General features: G+C 38.1%; 1 protein-coding gene across 3 annotated transcripts in view; it reads right to left on the bottom strand.

The window, feature by feature from the left end:
- Window positions 1–19,857, bottom strand: part of LOC127410382 (ras-specific guanine nucleotide-releasing factor RalGPS2-like) — a 198,312-nt gene that overhangs the window by 5,661 nt on the left and 172,794 nt on the right. For all 3 annotated transcript variants that reach the window (XM_051645616.1, XM_051645618.1, XM_051645617.1), the window contains 4 exons: window positions 12,926–13,031; window positions 9,675–9,767; window positions 1,359–1,464; window positions 759–850 (listed from right to left, as the gene is read on the bottom strand). In XM_051645616.1, coding sequence (XP_051501576.1) covers window positions 759–850; window positions 1,359–1,464; window positions 9,675–9,767; window positions 12,926–13,031 — 397 coding nt within the window. The remainder of the gene's footprint in view (window positions 1–758; window positions 851–1,358; window positions 1,465–9,674; window positions 9,768–12,925; window positions 13,032–19,857) is intronic.

Raw genomic sequence — 19,857 nt, 5'->3', positions numbered from 1 at the left:
TATGAGAAACCTTTACTTTCATTGTACTGTACGTGCCTTATTACTCCACATGATTTTCCTTTAGAAAAAGAGGGATGAGTCGAAATTATTTACTGTGGTAATTAACATTGCCACAAATGCTGATAATAGATTCGGACAGGTATTAAACCTGAAAGATAAATAAATATGAATTAATGTAAAGTCTCAAAGCAGTGCTGGTTTTGATAGTAATATCTGCTCTGAGTGCAGGTCTCACTTCATTTTCAAAAGTTTGAACAAAACATCCTAATCTTTTTTGCAGATTTGGAAACTGATCTATTGTCTTCGCTCTTCACACTTTTGTCCCATGACTGATATAAAGCAAAGTGCCCCAAACTTTTGTTTTCACCTCCACTCATAATGTGATGTTCAGCCTTCTCTGTTGTGTGTTTTGGAACTGTCAAAACCCACTCCCGTCCTGCCCTCTTCCCACCCACATTTTGACATTCGTTCATGCCCATTCCATGAGTCTTCTTTCTGAGGTGTGAACGATTGGTGCTGAACTAGGGGGGCTTCGTGACACTTTAAATAACAAGCAGTAGAGGGCGGTGCATTGTTCAGGTTAAAGAATCAGACACACCTGTTTATGGGACATGTTTTTGGAGGTCAGTATGAACTGTGTACTGTTCAAAAAGACAATGTAAAAATGCTTTTAGATTTAATAGATCCCACTGAAACACTGACAATAACTAGAGCAAAATGTTCCCACATTTATAGAACCCAGAGGACCTGTCTCTCACCTGTTGCCTGTTGCTTTGACATGCCGCGCTCAAGTGTTTGAACCATAGTAGAGCGTTTATTCTGTTCCCTGCCTGGAACTTATATGAGTTTCCTGAAAACATACCAACAAACAAAGGTGAGCAGCATTTTTATGATATGGATCTTACAGTAAAAAGGACATTATGTAGCAAACACGTCAATGAAACAAAAAAGCCATCATCTTTTCATTCTTTGCTGTCGTCTAATCAAGGATCCCACACTTTTAGACCAATGAATTTCCATGACTTTTTGAATGATTTGTGATTGCAGGATAATGACTTTTAATAACTAATTTTATAGAGTTTGCACTCAAAAAAAAAAAAGAGCTGAGCATAACAAGAAATGTGTGTATTCACTATAGAAAGTTATATTACTTTTTTGAATGTCATTAATTTCCATGAGTTTAACAGGTCTGGATATACTAGATAAAGGTTTTTAACAAAAATTGTAGCAGTAACGGTAGAATATGCTGCCTGTAGCATCTGGTCAATTTAGTTTATTTTTTGAATGGTGATCTTTCTGCGATTGAGACTGGCAATTGGTTGCTGTCAAAGTATAAGGATTGTGATTTGCTGTCTTACCATGCTCAGAGTCGGTCAGCAGGAAGACGTCAGGATGCTCCGGGTCGTCAGCCATCATGGCCATTAAGCCCACAACTGGAACACTTTTGCTGGCGGTGGACTTAAACTGCAACAACATATTTAAGATTCTGAACTACTTCTATGTCACAAGAATTCGACTATTCATCAATTCGACTATTGTTATGCTTCTTATATAACTGAAAATGAAATAATAAGCAAAACAGAAGTGGACTCTTTTGTATATGCACCCTACTGTATATACACCCTATAATTGTGCAAAATCCAGAGTATGTCTGTAGTGTGAGTGTCAGTTTAAAGTACAGTGCTGTGAAAATGTATTTTTCCTATATCTTGATTTCTTCTGTTTTTGTGTATATCTCATACTAAATTGTTTCAAAAATCCAAACAAAATCTAACAAAGCACAGGCAATCTGAGTAAACACAAAATACACTTTTTAAATGATAATGTTATTTACTGAAGCAAAAAATGTATCCAACACCAATATCACCCATGTGAAAAACTAACTGCCCCCTTAAATTTAAAAGCTGGTTGTGCCACCTTTAGCAGCAGCAACTGCAACCAAATGCTTCCGATAACTGGAGATCAGTCTTTCACAACGCTGTGGTGGGATTTTGTCCCACTCTTCTTTGCAGAACTGTTTTAGTTCGGCCACATTGGAGGGTTTTCGAGCATGAACGGTCCGTTTAAGGTCTTGCCACAGCATCTCAATCAGGTTCAAGTCAGGACTTTGACTAGGCCACTGCAAAACTTTAATTTAGTTTCTTTTGAGCCATTCAGAGGTGGACTTACACCCATGCTTTAGATTATTGTCTTGCTGCATAATCCAGTTGCACTTGAGCTTCAACTCTCGGACTGATGACCGGATGTTCTCCTTTAGGATTTTCTGGTAGAGAGCAGAATTCATGTTTCCCTCAATAACTGCAAGTCACCCTTCCCTGAAGTAGCAAAGCATCCCCACACCTTCACACTACCACCACCATGCTTGACCGTAGGTATGATGTTGTACATCATACTTTTTTTACACAGGCCCAGTTGGTATTGGATAACTTTTTTGCTTCAATAAATAACATTATCATTTAAAAACTGTATTTTGTGTTTACTCAGACTGCCTGTGTTTTATGTTAGATTTTGTTTAAATTTTGAAACAATTTAGTATGAGATATATACAATAACAGAAGAAATCAGATATACTTATACAGCAAATATTTTTTCACAGCACTGTAGCTGATTGTGACTCTAATTGCTTCTTATTGTAAGTGTGTGTGCAAATGTGCTTCTCATTAATTCTGTTAGTATGTGATAGCTGAATCTACACTGGTGATGTCATCCATCTTATTTTCCAATGAGTGCAACCAGCTGGCCCCCTTCAGCACTGAAGCATGATTAATCAGTAATAAGGCATGCTGTTTGTAAGCAAAGTTCCTGGCTCCTACAATCCTTCCTCTGTTCTCTACACCTCCTGGGCAGTGTCACATTTCTGCAATCACCACCCAGGGCTTTCTGTCTGATTGAGTCTGTTTAGCTTAACTTTTCTTGGCACACAATGCCTTCCCCTTCCAAATACAGGTCTGCTGGACAGCCTCTCCCATCAAACAGTGACAGTTGACAGTTTGTCAAACTGATTAAGTGATAATGTGAGGATGACTTATCTAGCTGCAGGTCAAAACGATGTTCCTTTTCCCTAATGAATGATGTGCATGTAAACATGGTCATTTTCCAATAAATTGACCAGAATTCCACTATTCTGGACAAGCATTTTTTTTTCTTTCTGAAAAATACACTTGTAAGCCTCACAGCTTAGAATATTGGTGTAAATGTAATCAGCATATTCTAAATAAATAAAAAATGACCAAACTGACATGCACATCATTTTCTGATCAAGGTCCATATTCTGGTTAAGCTTTTATTCCAAAAAGGCACCAGCTAACCTCCAATGACTTGATGTTTTTAAGAATCCTAGCCCACACTCCCTCCTCCAATACCAAGTTGAAATCTTTCTCCCATAATTTCTTGACAGAAGTTAAAGCTCCGTCCCCCAGACCCCGAATTAGCAGGGAGTAATACACTGATGCCTCATGACCTTTTTCAAAAGCAGTAATCACCACTCCCAGAGTATCTTCCGCTTTAGGGGGTGTATGCTACTCCCAAAAATAGTACAGAGTAGGTGGTGCAGTTGTAAATACCTATAAAACTGAGATCTGGGGATCCCAAAATGTTGAACCAAATTTTCAAAAGATCTCAACACCCCATTCTCATAAAGGTCACCAAGTGTATTAACATCTACTGGGAGAGATTGTAGCAGGTAGTTACATTTTGGAATACAATTCATTTTAATAACATTAACCTTCCCAATCATAGATAAATGAAAAGAAGCCCACCTGCCCACACTGCTCAAAAACCTTTTTATTAGGGGATCAATATTAACTAACTAAATTAGACAAATTTGCTGGGAATAAAATGCCCAAATACAAATACAAAAAATACATTTTTTTAGTTTGGGCCACTGGAAGGCACCCGGCTGGAAAGCTGTTACTGGGCAGTACGCTGTCAGAGCCAAAGCTTCGGATTTAGACCAATTAACTCTGTATCCTGAAAACTTAGAAAAGGAATTAATAATTCTGTGGAGGCAAGGCATAGATCTAGTGGGGTCGGAGACAAATAATAAAATATAATCTGCGTAAAACAAAAGCTTATGCGCCACACCTCCTGCCAACACCCCTGGAAAATCATCTTGCCTTCTTATCGTGGCAGCTAATGGTTCCAGGACAAGACAGAACAATAATGGGGAAAGAGGGCAACCCTGCCAGGTGCCCCTATCCAGAGTAAAATAATCTGAAATTAATCCATTTGTTTGTATCGCCGCTACCGGGTGTCTATAAAGTAACTTAATCCAACCAATAAAAGTATTCCCGAACCCCTATATTTCCAAAATCTTAAAAAGATAATCCCATTCTACCATATCAAATACCTTCTCAGCATCAAGTGAGATGGCAGCGACCGGAGTCTGATCATTCGCCACTGTCCACATGATATTGATGAAACGCCTAATGTTATCAGAAGAGCTGTGGCCCCGAATGAACCCCACCTGATCTGTATGTATAAGAGATGTCATAACTTAATCGGTTAGCCAAAATTGTTGACAAAATTTTTACGTCTAGCTGGATCAGGGAAATTGGACGGTAACTCTTACACTCACTTGGATCTTTGTCCTTTTTAAGAATCAGACTGATCCAGGCTTGTGTCATGGTTGGCGGAAGCTTTCCATTCTTTAGTGATTCAGTATAAACTTCTAACAAAAGTGGAGCCAGTTCTGTAGCATAAGATCTAAAAAATTCAGCAGTAAAGCCATCTGGCCCTGGAGAGGCAGGGCCTTAATTACCTTGTCAAGCTCCTCAAAGGTTATCTCAGAATCAAGATAATTTTTTTGCTCAGTCGTCAGTTTAGGGAGATCTAATGGTTCCACAATGTTTCTAATATCTTCATCAGTAGGCGAAGACATGGAACTATAAAGATCAAGATAGAATCCTATAAAAGCATTATTAATATAGGTAATAATATCACCACCAGCAGATTTCACTGAGGAAATGGTAAAAAAAAAAAAAAAGACTCTCTCTGCTTTATATATCTAGCCAAAAGCCTCCCTGCTTTGTCCTCCGACTCAAAGTATGACTGTCTTGCCCTGAATAGCCAAAATTCCACCTTCCGCGACAAAATAGAATTATATCTGTATTTCAATCGGGTCAAATCTCTGAGGCCATCAGACGACATTCGGCACTTCAGTTATGTCTCTGTACTTTTAAAATGCTCTACGAGTTCTCATGCTTTGGAATTTTTGATGAATGAGGCTACTGTATGATCTGACCCCTAAGAAATACCCACCTTAAGTGCCTCCAAAGCCACGCCCACAGAGGATACTGAGGACCAGTTGGTCTCCATATAAACATTGATTTCAGTCTTTCGCATTTGTTGGAAATCAGGATTTTGTAAAAGGGATATATTAAAGCACCAACTATATGATTTATTTTTCTCCATATGTGGCAACACCTCTAAACTCACCAGGTCATGATCAGAGACTAAAATGTTTCCAATTGAGCAATCAACGACAGAAGAAATGAGGGAATAAGATATATATATATATATATATATATATATATATATATATATATATATATATATTATATATATATATATATATATATATATATATATATATATATAATCTATTCTAGAATAAATCTTAAGGACTGATGAAAAAAATGTATAGTCCCTTCCAGATGGGTTCAAAAGTCTCCAAATATCTGTAAGACCAAGATTTTTACACATCCTGTGAAGTGTCAATGTTGCTCTAGGGGGCTTGCACACTTTTGCTTCACTATGATCAAGGACTGAGTCCATCAAAAGATTAAAGCCTCCTCCCAATATTATATCATGAGGGGTGCCAGCGGCTTGCAACATTCCTTCAAGATCTATAAAAAAGCTCTGATCATCAGCATTAGGTGCGTAAATATTAGCCAAAATCAACCTTTGCCCCTGAATTTCTGCTAAAACAATAATGACTCTTCCTAATTTATCTTTAACCTGTTTGAGACATTTGAATTGTAAATGTTTACTTATTAATGTAAATGACTCCTCTGCTCTTACTTGTGCCAGCACTAAAGAAAACATGTCCACCCCATATCTTCCCAAATTTTTCAGCTTCCTGCGGGGAAAGATGTGTTTTTTGAAGAAACACTATATCATATTTCTTACGTTTAAGAAAAGAAATAACCTTCCTTCTTTTTATGGGGTGCCCCAACCCATTCACATTCCACGTGGAGAGAGACAATCCACTCATATTTACATTTGACATTTTGACATATTAGAAAAAATAGATTGTCTGTCAATAATTAAATTATAAAGACCACATTCCAACATTAGTGCCACAGTCAAACCCCGAACTTCCCCCCAAACCAAACAAACAGAAAAAAGAAAAAACATGCACATTAACCCCGCACACGACAGCGCCAAACGGCGTCCATCACTCTAAACTCAAACAGTCCATGTACGCCTACGAGAGCCCCCGTGACAACTTTGCCGTCGAATTGCTTAAGTTCGGTGCTTCTGTACAAATTTTGTGAGACAGAATTACATAACAGAAAATAATCTATAAAACAGCGCCAACCAATAGGCAGAATAAACACAAAGAACGTGTAGATTCATTCACAAAACTGTCTCGAAGGTGTGTTCCTCCACAAAACAATTCCAGCCGCTAGCAGAACTAGCACAAAAAAAAAAAAAAATAAATAAATAAAGCTGTTCAGTTTCCTTGGACAGTCAAACGAATGTTCAGTGAGCTGGCTGTTTCATGAGTGCAGGAGATCACCTAATCATTCCAATGTCCTGCAAAAAATACTCCACAAAACAAACTCCATCCAATAGGAGGCATAAGCACAAAGAACGAGCAGATTCATCCACAGCTGTCCCGAAGTAGTGTTACTCCACAAAACAAACTTCAGCTGCTAGGCGGAACCATCAGAAAAAAGAAACAATAAAGGAGCCCAGCTTCCTCGGACGGTCAAGTGTATGTTCAGCGTGACAAGCCCACTTGGAGGCATGTGAGAAACACACCATGACTTCCTCAGTCCATTGATTTTATGAAAGACATCGCTTGTTGTGGGCATGTAAATATTTTGCGGCCATCCTTAGTATCTATTCTCAATTTGGCTGTGAACTTCAGTGTAAAAGCGACCCTTCGTCAATACAAAAGTTTCTTGAAGGAGTGTTACTACACAAAACAAACTCCAGCCGCTAGGCGGAACCAACACAAAAAGTAACAAAAAAGGCACCCAACTTTCTCAGTAAGTCAAGTGTATGTACAGTGAGACCGCACACTTGGGGGCCATATGAAAATCACCAAATGATTTACTCACCCCATTGTCTCTATGAAAGACAATGCTTGCTGTGGGCATGTAAATATTTTGTGGACATCCTTAGAATCTATTCTCAATTTGGCCGGAAACATCAGAGCAAAAGCGATCTTCCGCTGATGTAAGAGTTTCTTGCATTCCTTGCATCGATCACGTTTCTCTATTGTCGAATTCGCAAAATCTGGGAACAAGAAAATGCTGTGATTCTTCCAAGAAAGCTTTCCATTGCTCCTTGCCTCACGCAACACGAGATCTTTATCGGATGAGCTCAGAAATTTAGCCAGAATTGATCGGGCCTGTCTCCCTCAGCTGATCTCTGAGCTGGGACTCTGTAAGCTTGCTCGATTTCCAGCTTGTAACCTGTTATATCGAGCAGACTCGGGAAGAGCTCATCTAGGAATTTCACCATATCTCTGCCTTCTTCATGCTCAGGAATTCCAACAATTCGGGCATTGTTTGCCGATCAAGATTCTCAAGGTCTTCCAATTTTTCCCAAATGCTTTCCAAGTCTATCTTGGTCGCTAGCGGATTAGCAGCTAATTTCCTCTCCAATGACTCCAGATAATCGATCCATCTCTCGACTTCCCCAATTCTTGTAACCAACTCAGATAATTTCGTTTCCATCGCAGTAATCGATCAACGTATTACAGCAAGATCAGCAACAACTTTCGTCAGCATCACAGACATGCTCGCCAGTTGGCGTTGAATTTCTCCAGCCGCACCATCCAAACCGAGTCCCTGGTCTGTGGGCCCGTCCGAGGCACTAGCTTGAGCACGTAAGTGTCTTTTAATATCTCCAGAGCCCGAGGATTTTGAATTCTTTGCCATGTTGACTTCAAAGAACAGATTTGTAGCAGGGTGTTTCAAATCTCATCGGTTCATAAGATAAAAATAATTAAAAACTAGCAAAGTGCGCAGAGCTCGCCCTTTACACGTCTGCTCCTCGCATGGCATCACGTGGCTCCCGATACATCGATATAGTAACATCAGCTGACATTTAAATTTAAAGCCTAATTTGTGTTCTTTCAATTCACTGCCAGTTGCCTTCCACTCAATGTAGTCTGAAGTAATAGCTTTGAGAGACCACAAGGGGTGACATAACATTTACTGAAGCTGGTCGCGGCATAGACAAGGCACAGATATTACACACACATTATGAAGACACAAGTTATGAAGGTTTTTGTACTCAAAGAATGAACAAAGTGACGTTGATGAGTTTGCAGGTTAGTGTATGAAACTGGTATAACTGCGCAAACTGAACGATTAGAAATGGCAACATTATGCGATTTCTCTGTATGTAACATTGAATAGTTCTTTCATTCAAGCTGTCAAACCACAAAAACACATACTTTTAACTGAAAATACATTGTGTAGGCTATATGAAAGATAAATATACACAATATATATTATCTTTCATATCTTTCAGAATGCTATTCTGAGATGAGCACGATGGGGACCTACACAATATTAGGCAGGTGGTTTTAATGTTGTGGCTGATCGGTGTATATGGCTGTGCATTTGAGGGGCAGTACAATGGTAGCCAATCATAACAGCGGGCGTTTACGTTAAGTTTCAAGGAGGAGCTAAGGTCAAAACCGAGCATTTCAGACAGAGGGCCAGAGACAGGGTGGAAAATGATCATATAATACTAAATTATGACTGTTTTGGTGTAAAAAAACATAACTAACATTATCAGTGGACCTCTGGTAAGATAATACAATTATAAAAAATAGCATTTCATGACTCCTTTAATAAATATGTAGACAAATACTATTGTGCAATGAGCAGCCCTATTTATATCTGATAAAATCCAGATATCAATAATCATCTGGAAAATATTTTGATTACTGATATGTGAAAACGGCATCGATCCCAAGCTTAATAATCAGCATATTCCAAATAAACTGAGTGTGACTGTTTACATGTACACTTACCGTTCAAAGACTTTTTTGTTCTTGAAAGAAACTGATGTTTCTGTTTACCAAGGATGCATTAAATTGATCAAAAATACTGCCCAAAACATATGCAATGTTGAAAATTATGTTTGAAACAGCTATTTTATTTTTTATTTGTTTCAAAATTACATTTTTGCCCATGATGACAAAGTCCTACAAGAAAAATTATAAATGACACCATCTCAAAACTGCCTGTTTCTCATAATTATTTTCATTTGGACATGCACAAATATAAATGAACAGTGGATATTCCAAATAAGGTATTTACAAAAGTCCATTTAATACAGGCATATGCCAGCATATGCCAGTCTTATTTGAATTATAAGAAATTGGAATGTTGGTTTAATCAGATCATTGCTTCACATGATGCACTGTGCCATTATCAGAGCTACCACTTTGATTCATGCCTGGCTATTTAGGAATTCATACTCACATGTTTCCTCTCTGTGGCTTTGAGGGACTTGGCAGTATAGTAGTAAAGCTGAGTACCACACAGAGCCACCCAATACTTAGTCCATGCTGCCACCTAAAGAAAGCCCATGATAAACCATGACAGAAAATATTAATACACTGGAGTATTTATCACCACAACACAGGAACTCACAAGGACATATGCCCACACATACACACAGAGCTTCAGAGGAAGCAAAAATGTGTTTTTATTTCTTGGTTGACATATAATACTTCTCTTTAAGAGTGGCATAACACACAGTGTCAGAATTATTGAAGATTGAGTTTGCATATGACAGTTTTCTATACAAGTAAAAAACAAACAAAGAGACATTTAAACCTTTTAACTAATTTTAAAATAAGTGAATGATACAAAAATATAGTTATCAAATTGTTTACATTTTATGAAGAAAAAAAAATAGGGTGTTGTGGGTAGTTGCCAAGGCATTTCTATGCAGTTGCTAAGTGTTCTGAGTTGTTTTAGCATGTTGCTATGTGGTTTTGTACTGGTACAATTTAAAAGAGCCCATCCTTGAGTCTCTATGATATTTTGGTCTTAAGATATGGCTCAGGTAACTCCTTTAAAGCAAGTCTATGGGATTTTTTCCTACTTTATTTTACTGTCTGCCAAGCAAAAATTGTATGTCTTATTGCTTAAAAAAATTATAAAATGCCTTTCCTTAACAAGGTTGCATAATTTGAGGTATTATTCTTGTCTGTAGTACCAGTCGTACAGGACAAGTTACATGCTCAAGTTCAATGTATATGTTTAGGGAGTTTGTTCATAGTAATAGTGTTGCTTGCCTTGTACTATATATATACTATATATACAGTTGTGCTCAAAAGTTTGCATACCCTGGCAGAAATTGTGAAATTTTGGCAATTATTTTGAAAATATGACTGATCATGCAAAAAAACTGTCTGTTATTTAAGGATAGTGATCATATGAAGCCATTTATTATCACATAGTTGTTTGGCTCCTTTTTAAATCATAATAACAGAAATCACCCAAATGGCCCTGATCAAAAGTTTACATACCCTTGAATGTTTGGCCTTGTTACAGACACACAAGGTGACACACACAGGTTTAAATGGCAATTAAAGGTTAATTTCCCACACCTGTGGCTTTTTAAATTGCAATTAGTGCCTGTGTATAAACAGTCAATGAGTTTGTTAGCTCTCACATGGATGCACTGAGCAGGCTAGATACTGAGCCATGGGGAGCAGAAAAGAACTGTCAAAAGACCTGCGTAACAAGGTAATGGAACTTTATAAAGATGGAAAAGGATATAAAAATATATCCAAAGCCTTGAAAATGCCAGTCAGTACTGTTCAATCACTTATTAAGAAGTGGAAAATTCGGGGATCTCTACCAAGCCAAGGTCAGGTAGACCAAGAAAGATTTCAGCCACAACAACCAGAAGAATTGTTCGGGATACAAAGAAAAACCCACAGGTAACTTCAGGAGAAATACAGGCTGCTCTGGAAAAAGATGGTGTGGTTGTTTCAAGGAGCACAATACAACGATATTTGAACAAAAATGAGCTGCAACACCCTTTTTCCTCCAAACATAACGATGGTCATTATGGCCAAACAGTTAAATTTTTGTTTCATCAGACCAGAGGACATTTCTCCAAAAAGTAAGATCTTTGTCTCCATGTGCACTTGCAAACTGTAGTCTGGCTTTATGGCAGTTTTGGTGCAGTGGCTTCTTCCTTGCTGAGCAGCCTTTCAGGTTATGTTGATATAGGACTTGTTTTACTGTGGATATAGATACTTGTCTACCTGTTTACTCCAGCATCTTCACAAGGTCCTTTGCTGTTGTTCTGGGATTGATTTGCACCTTAATTGATTTGATTGATTTGCTACGTTAATCAGAATGCGTCTCCTTCCTGAGTGGTATGATGGCTGCGTGGTCCCATGGTGTTCATTCTTGCGTACAATTGTTTGTACAGATGAACGTGGTACCTTCAGGCATTTGGAAATTGCTCCAAAGGATGAACCAGACATGTGGAGGTCCACAATTTTTTTAATTTATTTTTTTAGGTCTTGGCTGATATCTTTTGATTTTCCCATGATGTCAAGCAGAGGCACTGAGTTTGAAGGTAGGCCTTAAAATACATCCACAGGGACAAATCCAATTAACTCCAATTAGCCAATTAGCCTATCAGAAGCTAATTGCCTAAAGGCTTCACAGAATGCATCTCCTTCCTGAGCGGTATAATGGCTATGTGGCCCCATGGTGTTTATACTTGCACAGTATTGTTTGTACAAATGAACGTGGTACCTTCAGGCATTTGGAAATTGCTCCAAAGGATGAACCAGACATGTGGAGGTCCACAATTTTTTTAATTTATTTTTTTAGGTCTTGGCTGATATCTTTTGATTTTCCCATGATGTCAAGCAAAGAGGCACTGAGTTTGAAGGTATGCCTTAAAATACATCCACAGGTACACCTCAAATTCAGTACACCTCCTATCAGAAGTTAATTGGCTAATTGTCTAAAGGCTTGACATCATTTTCTGGAATTTTCCAAGCTGCTTAATGGCATAGTTATCTTAGTGTATGTAAACTTCTGACCCACTAGAATTGTAATATAGTCAATTAAAAGTGAAACAATCTGTCTGTAAACAATTGTTGGAAAAATTAATGGTGTCATGCACAAAGTCCTAAATGACTTGCCAAAACTATTGTTTGCTAATATGAAATCTTTGGAGTGGTTAAAAAATGAGTTTTAATGACTTCAACCTAAGTGTATGTAAACTTCTGACTTCAACTGTATGTATGTATTATATACATATATATATATATATATATATATATATATATATATATATATATATATATATAGGCAAATAAAATATGTGCATGTGGGCTTTTTAAAAGGCCCCTTAGTTCCTATAACTGCACTTTAAAGCTGTACTTTTTTACTGCTTTGGCTCCCTTCCAACACCCACTCTTAAGGAAACAGCTGGGTTTGATGGGGCTAATGGAGAAATGACTAACAGTTAAGAGACTGTAGACCAAAAAGATAAAAGAGCAGATTCTGATGAGAAGACGGAATGCTGAGAGAGGAGAGGGAGAGACAGATGCGCTCTGATAAAATAAGGACAGACTGACACATAGTGAGGGTGAAATTTGAAGAACTGGAATTGATACAATATAATAAGAATAGGAAAGATGTTGAGTGCCATCACAGAAGAGTAAAAGTGAAGTTCAGGAGTGTGTGCTCACCGTGGGTTTCTTGCCCTCTTTGAGGACAGTTTTCCTGCGTAAGACCCCCTGAACTGTGATGGCTCCAGGGTATAGATGCACCGCCAGCTCCTCCGACTCTGCAGAGCTACAGACACACATGGATACACAGGTTTAATCCACACATTGGAGATTTTAAAAGAATAGTTCACACAAAAATGTACTTTCTGTTCCAAACCAGCCACTCTTTTTCATAGAGAGAAATAACAACTTCAGTTCTTGTCTGTTCTTAGCATATATCAATTGTGGACTTTATTATTATTATTATTTTTTATAACTTTTACTGTCATTTTGGAACTTGACAGACCCAGTCTTCATTCATTGTCTTTATATGGAAAAGAGTGGCCAGGAGATTCTTGACAAAAAAATAAATAAAATAAAATAAAAAAATCACCTTTTGTGTTCCATGGAAGATAGTCATACAGGTTTGGAACAACAGGATGGTGAGTAAACAATGACATCAGTCACATATGTAATCACACATGTAATTATATAATAAAAGCCACACCTTAGAGTGTTCATGTAAAAAGAGTGAGAGTGTTTGAGGAACAGAGGAGAGAAAGAGAGAGCAAATGAGAAACTTGTGGAAGAACTCCAAATGCTACTACAAAAGCAATAATAAATTCCAGGGATCAACATTTTGGTCCTTTTGAATGCTTAAGTACTGTTGAAAGATATATCAGCGCAGTACACTGGGTGGGACCTCCCAGTCTTTGACCGCTGCACTGCATCTCCCTGTTTATCTGCATCTTGCGTCATGAACATTGCGTTTTTAACAGGGTAAATTTGGATAAAAATGATTCAACTTTTAATGACACTGAGGTTGGTTCCATTCCATTAGTTGTGCTCAGTCTAATTAATTATTTTTCTGGTGTTAAAATACTTTCTTCTATCCCAGCTTAATATGCAGAGAGAACTATAAGTAAGCCATGCATAGGTAATTTTCTTTCACTCTGTCTCTGTGGTGCTATGAAAAATCCTGTTCATTTTGAGTGACCCATCTCAAGAAACACAATAACATTGACTCGACCAATGGCGTGAGTTGGGGGCTGGACTATCTGTTTGTTTGATCAACAGTTTTGAAAACAATGTTTATTTTTGCAAATTCCGTTTGGTGATGCAGAAATTACATTCGTTTTAATGCAAGAAACAATTACTGTGTGTGCGTGCCCAAATACACACACAAAACAGGGGGTTGTTGTGTCCCTGTGAACAATTGCTGTCCCAACTCTAACCAATTAGGCTGCAAGGAACCGTTCAAAATGGCATCACATCATGCATAAACATTTTAAAGTTGAAAGGGTTTTAAAAGAAAATACCCGCCTGATCAAAACATTTGGAAAAGTACATACATATTCATGCATGTAGTGAATGAATGTAGTCATGAAATAAGAGACAAACTCCAATCATATGTGGTCACTTGGGTACTCATGCACATCCCTTCTTAAGAGTATATTTTTTCATGAGTGTGCAAGACCATGGTACGTTCTTCACAACTAAATACCACCAAAAGCTTTCTCTTTCACAAGAACAGATACAAAACAACTATTCCACTTACAAATGTTGTGTATAGCCACAAAACATTATTCTCTAATTCGATTCTAAACCTACGCACAAAAAGAAACACTCTCACACCAACTCAGATTATTTCAGTGAGAGACAGTTGGCATTGGCTTAGGTGTTTTATTGAATTTGAAAGCCAGAAGGCGGCAGCGGTACAAGACGCTCTAAAAGCTATATTTAGAACATTAACACTGCAGTGCACCAACATATTGCTTAAAAATTAAAAAGGGAAAGCAGCTCTATTGAAAACACTACACCAGTACACTTGAAATCAACTTAATACATTTAAGTGAGATGAGAACATAATTATATTGTGTAAAGTCCAAGTGATATTCAACACAGTCATCAAAAATTAATATGATCACATTGCTATAAAATGTTCAAATGGATTCAGGATTCAGGCTTCTAACAGATGGTGTTCACTCAACATGATTTTTACTGCTTGCTCAATTAATTTAATTAAAATGAGCTAATGCAACACAATTCTTTATCATTTAGTCTCAACTCTCAACTTAACACTACACTATGTAACTTTTTTGTTGAAAAATAACAAAATGTTATTAATATGAGAGTGCAACAAATATCCATCTTCCAAACCATGTCTTTACCCGAATACACTTTGATAAACCTATAACCAGGGTTGGGAGGGTTACTTTTGAAATGTATTCCACTACAGATTACAGAATACATGCTGTAAAATGTCATTTGTAACGTATTCCGTTAGATTACTCAAGGTCAGTAACGTATTCTAAATACTTTGGATTACTTCTTCAGCACTGGTAGATTTTTTCACTTGTTCTGACAATAAAAACTCAGTACAGTAAGACAAAATACACATGTTAAAAATACATTCTCTGAAAAACCTAAATATCTTATGCAGTGTTGTTTCTAAAACAAGATCAATCAAATTGATCTTGTTTTAAGGATTTTTTTGATATTTTTACAGGAAAACAATAAAAAAATTATTATCAAGCATATGATTTTTTCCCTAATATCAAAGGTCTTACTAGAAAAAAAGAAATTATTATCTAACGTGAATTTTCTTGATAAAAAATATGATCGTGCTTGGTAACGTGCATGTAAAATGGCTAGAAATAGCATTTTAGCTTAGCGTAAAGCTGACAATTTACACAAGGTTTATTTCTATTTCTTCTGCTCCAAACTTACTTCAAACTTACTTCTCTGTCTGCTCGTATGAATGTAACACATCATGAGAAAGTGTTTCACTGCTGTTCAAATGCACTTTGGATCACATCATTTATATGTATAAATGTTTTCATCTGAAAGGACTAAATATTAAATGAAACAAATGACAATAAAATGCAAAGTAATCTCTTCAGTAATCAAAATACTTTTTGAATGTAACTGTATTCTAATTACCAATGATTTAAATTGTAACTGTAGTGGAATACAGTTACTTATATTTTGTATTTTAAATACGTAATCCTGTTACATGTATTCCGTTACGCCCCAACACTGCCTATAATAATGATATTATATTATAAATAATTTAGAGCTGTCGGAACGGATTTCGTGGGAAATTGCATACATAAGTCATTCGCCTGTACGTGTTAACGTCATATCCATACACAGAAAATAAGCTCCGGCTACTGTAGCGCGTGTGTGGGAGCAGCTGAAGCTGAAAGTTTGTTGTCACAAAGAACGAGAAAAATTGACCATGGATCATTCATAATGGCAAACATCCAGGGAATCACTTTGTAAAAACAAAGAAACCCCGAACAGAGCAGAGTCTACAAGCAAATGGTGAAAGCGACAGAGTCCATAATAAAACCCAAATCACACCGGTTTGGCTTTTCAGAGGTGGTGACAACTCCGAGATCTGAAAGGATTTAAAAGCGACCCAGAGATTCTTTCTTACTCAACAGGCAAGATATTTTATTGATATGGTTTATATATAATTGTGTAACACACACACACACACACACACACATCTGTGAAATACAATAATTATACTGTAATTGGTGCAGAACTTTTCACTTGCTAGCACACGTGTGTATTTTTCTTAATAACGGCAATAATATATATAAATAAATCCTTTAGTCCTAGGCTTGCCAAGGACATGCGAGTTTGAAATGATGTTGACCACTGGTTGGTAACAATGACAATCTATAAATTAGTTACTACTGTGGTCTATTTGGCCAGAATATCCTGCAGTTATAAAAAAAATTACCTTATCAGACTAGCAATCATTGTGTCTAATGTTAACAAACGCTGCCTAACTTTTATAACATCACTTACAGGTGCATCTCAATAAATTAGAATGTCGTGGAAAAGTTCATTTATTTCAGTAATTCAACTCAAATTGTGAAACTCGTGTATTAAATAAATTCAATGCACACAGACTGAAGTAGTTTAAGTCTTTGGTTCTTTTAATTGTGATGATTTTGGCTCACACTTAACAAAAACCCACCAATTCACCATCTCAAAAAATTAGAATACATCATAAGACCAATAAAAAAAACATTTTTAGTGAATTGTTGGCCTTCTGGAAAGTATGTTCATTTACTGTATATGTACTCAATACTTGGTAGGGGCTCCTTTTGCTTTAATTACTGCCTCAGTTCGGCGTGGCATGGAGGTGATCAGTTTGTGGCACTGCTGAGGTGGTATGGAAGCCCAGGTTTCTTTGACAGTGGCCTTCAGCTCATCTGCATTTTTTGGTCTCTCGTTTCTCATTTTCCTCTTGACAATACCCCATAGATTCTCTATGGGGTTCAGGTCTGGTGAGTTTGCTGGCCAGTCAAGCACACCAACACCATGGTCATTTAACCAACTTTTGGTGCTTTTGGCAGTGTGGGCAGGTGGCAAATCCTGCTGGAAAATGAAATCAGCATCTTTCAGCAGAAGGAAGCATGAAGTGCTCCAAAATTTCTTGGTAAACGGGTGCAGTGACTTTGGTTTTCAAAAAACACAATGGACCAACACCAGCAGATGACATTGCACCCCAAATCATCACAGACTGTGGAAACTTAACACTGGACTTCAAGCAACTTAGGCTATGAGCTTCTCCACCCTTCCTCCAGACTCTAGGACCTTGGTTTCCAAATGAAATACAAAACTTGCTCTCATCTGAAAAGAGGACTTTAGACCACTGGGCAACAGTCCAGTTCTTCTTCTCCTTAGCCCAGGTAAGACGCCTCTGACGTTGTCTGTGGTTCAGGAGTGGCTTAACAAGAGGAATACGACAACTGTAGCCAAATTCCTTGACACGTCTGTGTGTGGTGGCTCTTGATGCCTTGACCCCAGCCTCAGTCCATTCCTTGTGAAGTTCACCCAAATTCTTGAATCGATTTTGCTTGACAATCCTCATAAGGCTGCAGTTCTCTTAGTTGGTTGTGCATCTTTTTCTTCCACACTTTTTCCTTCCACTCAACTTTCTGTTAACATGCTTGGATACAGCACTCTGTGAACAGCCAGCTTCTTTGGCAATGAATGTTTGTGGCTTACCCTCCTTGTGAAGGGTGTCAATGATTGTCTTCTGGACAACTGTCAGATCAGCAGTCTTCCCCATGATTGTGTAGCCTAGTGAACCAAACTGAGAGACCATTTTGAAGGCTCAGGAAACCTTTGCAGGTGTTTTGAGTTGATTAGCTGATTGGCATGTCACTATATTCTAATTTTTTGAGATAGTGAATTGGTGGGTTTTTGTTAAATGTGAGCCAAAATCATCACAATTAAAAGAACCAAAGACTTAAACTACTTCAGTCTGTGTGCACTGAATTTATTTAATACACGAGTTTCGCAATTTGAGTTGAATTACTGAAATAAATGAACTTTTCCACGACATTCTAATTTACTGAGATGCACCTGTATTTCAAAACATCAATGTTTTCAATAAGTCAAGACAACAGCATATCATAAGTGTATGTAAACTTCTGACTTCAACTGTGTGTGTATATATATATATATATATACAGTGCATCCGGAAAGTATTCACAGCGCTTCACTTTTTCCACATTTTGTTATGTTACAGCCTTATTCCAAAATGGACTAAATTCATTATTTTCCTCAAAATTCTACAAACGATACCCCATAATGACAACGTGAAAGAAGTTGTTTGAAATCTTTGCAAATTTATTAAAAATAAAAAGCGAAAAAAAAAAAAAAAAAAATCACATGTACATAAGTATTCACAGCCTTTGCCATGACACTCAAAATTGAGCTCAGGTACATCGTGTTTCCACTGATCATCCTTGAGATGTTTCTACAACTTGATTGGAGTCCACCTGTGGTAAATTCAGTTGATTGGACATGATTTGGAAAGGCACACACCTGTCTATATAAGGTCCCACAGTTAACAGTGCATGTCAGAGCACAAACCAAGCCATGAAGTCCAAGGAATTGTCTGTAGACCTCCGAGACAGGATTGTATCGAGGCACAGATCTGGGAAAGGGTACAGAAAAATTTCTGCAGCATCGAAGGTCCCAATGAGCACAGTGGCCTCCATCATCCATAAATGGAAGAAGTTTGGAACCACCAGGACTCTACCTAGAGCTGGCCGCCTGGCCAAACTGAGCGATCGGGGGAGAAGGGCCTTAGTCAGGGAGGTGACCAAGAACCTGATGGTCACTCTGACAGAGCTCCAGCATTTCTCTGTGGAGAGAGGAGAACCTTCCAGAAGAACAACCATCTCTGCAGCACTCCACCAATCAGGCCTGTATGGTAGAGTGGCCAGACGGAAGCCACTCCTCAGTAAAAGGCACATGACAGCCCACCTGGAGTTTGCCAAAAGACACCTGAAGGACTCTTAGACCATGAGAAACAAAATTCTCTGGTCTGATGAAACAAAGTTTGAACTCTTTGGCCTGAATGGCAAGCGTCATGTCTGGAGGAAACCAGGCACCGCTCATCATCTTGCCAATACCATCCCTACAGTGAAGCATGGTGGTGGCAGCATCATGCTGTGGGGATGTTTTTCAGCAGCAGGAACTGGGAGACTAGTCAGGATCGAGGGAAAGATGAATGCAGCAATGTACAGAGACATCCTTGATGAAAACCTGCTCCAGAGCGCTCTGGACCTCAGACTGGGGTGAAGGTTCATCTTCCAACAGGACAACGACCCTAAGCACACAGCCAAGATAACAAAGGAGTGGCTACGGGACAACTCTGTGAATGTCCTTGAGTGGCCCAGCCAGAGCCCAGACTTGAACCCGATTGAACATCTCTGGAGAGATCTGAAAATGGCTGTGCACCGACGCTCCCCATCCAACCTGATGGAGCTTGAGAGGTCCTGCAAAGAAGAATGGGAGAAACTGCCCAAAAATAGGTGTGCCAAGCTTGTAGCATCATACTCAAAAAGACTTGAGGCTGTAATTGGTGCCAAAGGTGC

This window comes from Myxocyprinus asiaticus, chromosome 19 (genome assembly GCF_019703515.2).
Source record: "Myxocyprinus asiaticus isolate MX2 ecotype Aquarium Trade chromosome 19, UBuf_Myxa_2, whole genome shotgun sequence".
Lineage (NCBI taxonomy): Eukaryota > Metazoa > Chordata > Actinopteri > Cypriniformes > Catostomidae > Myxocyprinus > Myxocyprinus asiaticus.
The sequence above is the reverse complement of the archived record's forward strand: the minus strand, read 5'-3'. Positions and strand labels throughout refer to the sequence as shown.